The 8997-nt window shown below is 32.2% G+C and overlaps 1 protein-coding gene across 2 annotated transcripts in view; it reads right to left on the reverse strand.

Moving 5' to 3' along the window:
* Window positions 1-1823: 1823 nt before the first annotated feature.
* LOC106469836 (evolutionarily conserved signaling intermediate in Toll pathway, mitochondrial-like) overlaps window positions 1824-8997 on the reverse strand; it is a 15129-nt gene continuing 7955 nt past the window's right edge. For both annotated transcript variants that reach the window (XM_013930347.2, XM_013930348.2), the window contains exons 3-5: window positions 8621-8844; window positions 7613-7820; window positions 1824-3186 (exon numbers count right to left, since the gene is read on the reverse strand). In XM_013930347.2, coding sequence (XP_013785801.1) covers window positions 2807-3186; window positions 7613-7820; window positions 8621-8844 — 812 coding nt within the window. In that variant the 3' untranslated portion in view covers window positions 1824-2806. The remainder of the gene's footprint in view (window positions 3187-7612; window positions 7821-8620; window positions 8845-8997) is intronic.

Here is an 8997-nt window from a genome sequence, read left to right on the forward strand (position 1 = left end):
AAATATATTATAAGCATGAAAATTTATTAATATGTAATTTGATTAAATAAATAAATGAATGAAAATAAACAAGTCTAGAGGGCGCTGGGCGTGCAACATACCATCTACACCGATATTTCACGTGTCTTGTGTTCCGTAAGCTTTTTCTCAGCTGAAAAGTGTTCCGTGGCCAAAAAAAAAAAGTATGAGAAACAATGTTGTAGAGACATCATGTGTAATTGGTAATTATGTTATCATTGGCTTGTTCAGTAACGCCATTACGTTATGGCTCCGACTGCTTATCACAAATGGACGATAACAACATGATGAGTCAATACATTATGGCCCTGTTGGCTACCATCTAGAGGGCCATACTGCATTTAACCAATACAACAAGACCCCAATGGTTTGTCAAAACTGTACATTAACAACAAGATTAGTCAAAACATTCTGGCCTTGTTGGCTACAATCTAGATGGCCATATCACATTGAACTAATATGATATGGCCTTACTGGCTACCATCTAGAGGTCCATATCGCATTGAACCAATATGATATGGCCTTACTGGCTACCATCTAGAGGTCCATATCACGTTGAACTAATATATGGCCTTACTGGCTACCATCTAGAGTTCCATATCACGTTGAACTAATATGATATGGCCTCACTGGCTACCATCTAGAGGTCCATATCGCGTTGAACCAATATGATATGGCCCTATTGGCTACTATTTGGAGGGCCATAACGTATTGAAATACATTATCACAATATCTACATGTTTCAGCATCCTGAATATGGTGTCATCGGTCACCAAAACATATGCACAGTCTTTTTTAGGGCAATTCCTTGTTTTTAATAACTATTTATTGTGTAATAATTTTAACGTTGTATTCCTTTTAATTGAAATGCTGTGATTTATTTGGTTTGTCAATCATAAATGGTTTTATGTAACATTAAACTGCCTCTGTTTAACTTATCAAAAGAGTAAAACTCTTATTTTGGCCTTGTTTTAAACATAAAGACAAACAAAATATTAAAATGGAGACTGGGTTCTTAAAGGATGCTGGTGGTAAGGTTTATGTTGAAGACTATGAGATGGTTGAGCTCTTAATATTTTCTCCTGTTTTGTTTTTACAAGAAAAGAATGTTAGAAATATTTCTGACCCTGAGAAGTGTACAGAAAATATTTTGGAAATTGACCCAAACCATGTAGATATTAACTGTTTAAACCCATAATTTTTTGCACATTCTTTTATTAGTTATTTTCATGACTTCCTAATCATTATCCCTATACCTTAAAAAATTTCAATTTTCTTAATTTTGTGGATAATAACATGGTTTGGACTAGTTTTCAGCCAAAGAGACATAAATGTTATCAGATGCTGTTCGTGTCCAATGGGTAAATCAGGATTTTTTGACAAACACTTGCAGCATCCATTTTGGTTTAAGGAATTAATCCCTCGATAATAAAATGAAATATTAGGGGTTTAAAAATAAAGTAGCAGAACCAATAATGTTTCTCCCACAGTTTTAGAGGAGGTCAAAGAGTGGATATGAGCGTCTCGCTATCATTTCTGGAAGCTTAATTTCCACTGGTCAGGTGCCCAAGGGCTGGAGGGTTGCTAATGTTGCTGCTATTTTTAAAGAGGTTGATAAGAGTTGCCTAGGTAATTTATTCTTTCTTTTATGATGAAAAAAATTGTAGAGAGTGTGATTTTAAAAAAAGCTTTACAAAATCATTTAGTCAAATATACAAGATTTAGTATTTTATATCAAATCGATTTTGGTTAAGTAAATCAGCAAGTCTCATGACAACAACTACTGACATAAAGTCACGATGAAACAGGATGTATAAGAACCACATTTGGACAAAATATTCATACACTTAGATTATAAAAATGTGTTCAGATTATGGATTTAGAATTTTCACGATAGGGATACACTGGATAAAAAATTAATATAGTTCAACTTGGAACACCAAGATCATCTAGAAAGAAACCTGCAGCAAGTACATCAGCCATGGTAGGCAAAGTGCAGCATCAGGTGAAAATCTGCTAATGCAAAGGTCAGTGGCAGAATCTGTCTACATGAACCAGGCAACATTACACAAAAACAATCAAAGATCTCCATCTAGAAACAAGGCTAAAATGGTACAGGTTCACTAAGATAAGGATTCCAGTCATACCTCCCATTCAATCATTGCATACCTCATGTCGTTAAAGAATGAAACAACGGGTATTCATGCTACTCCGTATGAAGAAATTAACAGGTAAAGTTGCTGGATTCAGTGCCTAAGTATTTCTGTGTGATCAGACTGTTCAAGCGGGTGCTGTGAGACAGTCATCCTGATAGAGTAAATGGATTGTGGAAAGTTGCAAGAAGGAGTTGTTAGTTTTAGACCTGACAAAGTCTTTACTAATGGAAACTAGTTACAGGACCTTTGTCAAAATGCATAGTCAATCACATATAGCATGACCAGATGTGATGACAGAGATTATAATATATATACACACATAAAAAATTATTTATAATATAGTTCGATATTCTATACAAGAGGTAATACATTCATTTATTGATTCTAATAATATTTCAGATTTTTCTCATTGAATTATTATCATCAGCAGCTCTTTATAAGTTACGTCTTTAGATCTCCTTGCTTTAAGAATGTACAATTCAACCCTTACAAATCATTTATAAGAAATATAGAAAAATCTATATTATTTCAGCTTTAATAGGGCAAGACTAATTCAAATGTACCAATACAGTTATCTGTTTTTCTAAATGTACACTAAAGAACACATATAATTAGGACTATACATTAATAAGTTATCTATCTGCAATGTCTTTACTTGGAGTTCTACTACTAGAGTCCTCGTTACTTGATACATTGCTCAATTTATCACGAGTTGGTATTTTCTTACAACCTTCTTGTGATTCTGCAATGGAACTTTCTTGTTCATTCACAGCCACCGTCACCAGCTCTTTAGATGGTGACTTTAATGTAAAGACTACAGGAATTTTCTTAAGACAAGGGTTGGTGTGCTGAAGAAACCGGATCCAGGACAGCAGCGAATCTCGGCTGGATGTTCCTGTGGCACACATAGCTAGAATAGTACCATCTTCTTGCTCATGTATCGAAGGTTCCAGCATCAGCTCTTTTGATTCTGGATGGTGGTCAAACATTGTCAAGGTAATGTTGGATACATCTGTTGAAACAGAAAGTTATACATAAAAATTAACAACAAATTCAACAAAAACAAATGAAACATATCATCTAATTACTGAAAGCAACAATGATTAAGAGTGAACACTCCAAAAGCCTGAAATTAGTTAACATTTCAGAATTGTAAGACTGACAAATATTTCAAGTACAATTGATTTTATTTATTGAATAAGGGTAAATGCATTATAATAAAAAGCCACAATCAAATGTACCTTGAAAGTGGAAACATTAGATCCAACATCACAAACTTAGTTCTTTTTAAACCTGCTCAGAATGTACATCTCGCAAAACCAAGGTAGATGATTGTAATCCTTTAAATACTCAAAATGTTGCAAATTTCTGTATAAACAATAAAAATAACTTCAATGTATAATCAAAGTAGCTTAGATCTGTATGTAATTCAACCAAGCAATTAAATTCCACATTAAAAACCACCCAGTTACTAGTACCTATTGAATACTTTTCAAATACACACAGTGTGTTCTCGATACACAGTATACAGAAACCTACAAACCTCAAAGTTATAGATCTTACAAGGTAACATGATGTAATATAGTTTATATTGCACCACATAGTAGATATCTGAAAGTGTACGGCAGAAATATGTAAAATAATTAAAAAACAACAGTGAGAATTTATAAACAAACAAATAGAAACTTAACCTGTACTTAAAAAACACAATCCATGCTGAATGCAGCTTAGCCAATGGCTTTGTTGATAATTTTCAAACAATGAATAAATTGTTAACTTGTAAAATGTGCTTAAGATATTCTAAAAAAAAAAGCAGGCTCAATCTTACAAAAATTAAAAAATACCAGTTTAAAACTTTTTTTTTCATTACAGTACTGCTTTACTTATATAAACACATTAATACTCATAACTTCCAGCAGGTTTGTGAAAAAAATACACCAAATGCAAAATGAACTGAGTGATCATACATAATGAGGAATACACGAACTAGAAGAAAAAGAGAGAGAAATATAAAACAATTCTGCACCAGTGAATTAACTCTACGAGTTTAATTTTGCTGTTGGTGTTGTTAAGAACAAAGCTACTCAAAGAGCTATTTATGCTCTGCCAACTGCAGCTACTTAAACCCTATTTTTGGCATTACAAGCCCCAGTTTTACCACTGAGGGGGGGCATTTAATTTTACAAACTTAAGAATGAAATAAAGAAGTTTATATCATAATAAATCAACCACACTATATCAGCCATACCCCATACCCAGAATACCAGGGATCTTCAGGGCCGGCTCGTTACGTCAGAAACAGAAGAGGTCTAAGCACTTTATATATGTTCAGGTGCATGAGCAACAATTGTTACAGAGTGAACTAAATTGAGTAACTGAAGCGTAACGATCATCGATATTATTTACAATTCACATTTAAGGTAAGGATTAATAGCACATATATTATTTATTTAATTATTTATTGATGTACGGTTAGGACCTAAGACTTATAACTGGACCCCGATGGTCAATGAAAATCACAAAAATATCAAAATAACTGCTATGTGACTACCTTTGACCTTTATAAACAGTGAGGACTAAAAGTGTTCCACTTCCCCAAATATGGGTACAAATTTAAAAATTTGACCTCTGGTGATCTTTTTCTCTATTCTTTCTTGACCTTTTATGATCAGCCAAAGCCCATGGCTTATGCTTTAAGAACTGAGTTCTTTATAAACAGTAAAAGCAAGTCAAGTAAGATAAAAAAAATTCTTTAATCAATGAAAGCTTATGATTATGTAGATTGTTTGTTTGTTTTTTGAATTTCGTGCAAACTACACGAGGGCTATCTGTGCTAGTCGTCCCTAATTTAGCAGTGTAAGACTAGAGGGAAGGCAGCTAGTCATCACCACCCACTGCCAACTCTTGGGCTACTCTTTTACCAACGAATAGTGGGATTGACCATCACATTATAACACCCCCATGGCTGAAAGGGCGAACACATTTGGTGGGATGGGGATTTGAACCCGCGACCCCCAGATTGCAAGTTGAGTGCCCTAACCACTTGGCCATGCCAGGCCCAATTAAGTTGAAAAATCAGTTTGAATCCCTTATACTGCTAAAAAAAAGTATTATTATTTTTATTGAAAATACCTTTTACAAATGCATTTTTAATGACATCAAGATGTCTTTTTATGTAATATTCTCTTACCATTCTTTACAAAACAGTTATTAACACATGGTTAAAATGTTACTGTAATCTCCTTATTGGATACTCATATTGGATGAGGAAAGAAAGACGATATAAAAATTCTTATTGTGTTGTACGTTCTTAACACTGTTTAGTTTGATATTTCACGTAATTTAAAAAACGACCTTACTGTTTAATTCTCAATTGGCATGTCGCTGATGTTGACAAGAAGTAAGCTCTATGAATATTGGGTATTTAAAAATAAAATTATTCTTAATGCTTTAATCCTAACTGCATTTTGGATGACTAACAACAACATCAATTAAAATCATCTACATTTAAGTTTTTTTAAACCTAATGTCTTAGCCCTAAACTCTCTTTCAAGTTCCATTTAATTTTTTAAACATAGTTAGCTCTATTAGACTATTTTTCATGTGGTTTAATTTAAACTATTTTTTTGACACAAAAAAAGAGAATCATTTAGAGAAGATTTTTGTGATGTGACTTTAATAAGTTAAAACGTATTTAAGATGAGTGTATTAACTGTGATGTAACTTCTGAGTACTGTTCTGATTTTATGCTTTTTACATATCCTCTGTACGTGAGAACAGTATGTTACAATGCAACAGAAATACAACATCAAGCTTTCACTCTAGTTGAAAATGGCTACCACACAAAGATCAAGTCTATAAAGTTTGGAGATGGCTTGAATGGGTAGTGAAAATCTTTATCACAAAAGAACATTTCAACAAGCTTTTGTCATCATCAGGTATAAATAGCTTACATAGACACAGGAATATATATATATACACACAGTACGGAATAAAGAGGTCACATGACCAGAAGTTGCATGACAGCTTAGTAAACATATCTTGGTTACCCGGAGTGTTGGTTTAGAATTGGGCTGTTTTGTTCAATTAAGATGGATTCCTTTATTTTGCATTTGTTGATGTTTGTTCAAAACTACATTGTTTTATATAGAAAAACTGTAGTTTATTTAATTGCAATGGTGGTAAACATGGGAAGTTTTTTTTATTACGTTCAGTAAATCTGGTTTGAAATTTTCTTCCAGTATCTCTGACGTAGAATTCTGAACAGTTTTTACATATTATTTCATAAACAATGGTGGTACTGCATGATTCTATTTAATTTTTATTCAGTAACAATTTTAGTTTACGGTCGAATTTTTGAGTGAATTTGAAGTCGATAGGAATTTTATGTTTAACGGCAAGTTTACTCCAAGTGTGAATTATTTTTTAAAACAGCAGCCAAAACATAGGATATAAACTATTAGTAATTATTATCAAATTATAAATAATTCTAAATTTGTAACTAATTATCAGACTTGAATAATTGTAGAGGCTACAAAACATGACAATGATTCTTTTAACTAAATATGAAGCATATATTACAAACTTCCAACCAATACAATAATATTTTCTACAGACATCTTGGAAAGTTGTACATAACTTTATGTGAAAATCTCTGATACAATTTATAAAACATTCAAGCTTCTGTGTTCATTTAATTTTTTGTTATGATCCTCTGTGCTATTTATACAGAAACAGAAATACTGCCATTCCTCTAGGTTGTCTTTAAAACTTTACCAATGCTTTAACACCCTCCAAAACGTTGCATTATATATTTCGAAACCACTTTAGTCACGTTTCACATTACAACTTATAAAACTAAAAGTTTAAAAAAGACTACATACTAGAGTGAATCACACTTTTCAATGAGGGTGCAGAAAATGATAAAACGTCAAATTCCACAACTAGAGCTCTAATGTGACATTTTTTAATGTCCGCACAAAGTTGATGTGGCTGGCGAAATGTGAATATGAAGACTCATGGTTTGCATTCCACTACTACAAAAATGTGCAATGTACTTTAGAGGTGTGAGTACTATATAAGAGTGGTGGTGAAACCCCACTATTTGGTCACATGAGAGTTGACTAGCTGCTTTTTCTCTAGTTTTCAAAATTAAAGATGACTAAGATCAGATATTCCTTGTGTAGCTTTGTACGAAAATTCTAAAGAATTTAATGATCATCTAGCTGAGCTAACAAGAACTAATATAAAAATGAAACTGCAGTTTTCAGTTGTCCACAATATGTGTTTAGTTACCAAAGGTGGTCTATCATGTTTCATATTACAGCTTCAGAATTACAGATACATGCCTAAAACCAAAAATTAATCACCATGTGTTTAATTCTGTAGTAGATCCTTAACACGAAAAACCCAAAATTTACTATGAGAACTTTACGCACCATCAAGATCTTCCTCTTTTGCAGGGTACTTTTTTGGATTGGCTCTCATAATAAAATAAGATACTGCCATCTGCCGTAACCAAACTATAAATGATCCTTCGATGTATACTGCTTGATCATCTGGGTGCTGTTCTAAGAGTTGTCTCTGTAACGGACTTTGGGAACCTACTATCCAAGTCTTGTCCAATGAGTCTTCAAGTTCTTCAGCCTAAGAAAAATATTTTTTCAGTCTCAGCAATTACAAGTCAGTTTTATGATTTCACAAGAAATAACTTTTAGGCCTAAGAAAAATAAATTTTCAGTCTCAGCATCTACAAGTCAGTTTTATGATTTCACAACAAATAACTTTTAGGCCTAAGAAAAACATATTTTCAGTCTCAGCATCTACAAGTCAGTTTTATGATTTCATAACAAATAACTTTTAGGCCTAAGAAAAATATATTTTCAGTCTCAGCATCTACAAGTCAGTTTTATGATTTCATAACAAATAACTTTTAGGCTTAAGAAAAATATATTTTCAGTTTCAGCATCTACAAATCAGTTTTATGATTTTATAACAAATAACTTTTAGGCCTAAGAAAAATATATTTTCAGTCTCAGCATCTACAAGTCCGTTTTATGATTTCATAACAAATATTTCAATCTATTTTTTTAAACTGCAACTTTACTTGTCTGACTAAATGTGATACTATAATCCTTCTAATTTATCAGTATCTCATTTTCTATTATATTTCCTTTATCAGCACATAAGTTTTTTGAATTAACTTTAGAATGTTAAGAATTCACTTAACTTCAGAAGTATAAAAAAATCACTTTTTAATTAGATTGTAACATCACTATAGGTAATAGTGCAGTTAGTCCTGAATGAAACCTTCGACTTTACAAACTACACATGTGCTTAAATCACACTCGTAAAACTTTCTTTAGTTTATGTTGAAACTTAGTTTTATTTTCAAATCAGTTACAATATTCATAAATATTTTCATGATGGTTATCAAAGTTTCTTACATTCCACTCAGATATTTCTGTTTGTAGATCCACAGAAATTCTCCGGAGAGCTAGCTTAGCTAGTTCCAGAGGGTCCTTTGGTAGAGGATCAGGAAGAGGAAATGGGGTAATGTTTTTAAACTTGGGCATCCAATACATCATCCTTCCATACTTTCGGAAGACGTGACTCTGTTTGCCAAATGTATTGATCAAGATTTCTTTAACTTCAGAATCAGGCATCACTCCTGAGAAATTCAGAAATTATTAAATCATTGAAACAGTTTATAACTGTAATAATGAAAAAAAAAATCTGTTTGTTAAAAGGTCAAATTATGTTAGTAATTATAATATAAATTGAAAAATAGGATATATATATATATATATATATATATATATAT

The sequence above is a fragment of the Limulus polyphemus genome, unplaced genomic scaffold (assembly GCF_000517525.1).
Source record: "Limulus polyphemus unplaced genomic scaffold, Limulus_polyphemus-2.1.2 Scaffold3676, whole genome shotgun sequence".
NCBI classification, from domain to species: Eukaryota; Metazoa; Arthropoda; class Merostomata; order Xiphosura; family Limulidae; genus Limulus; species Limulus polyphemus.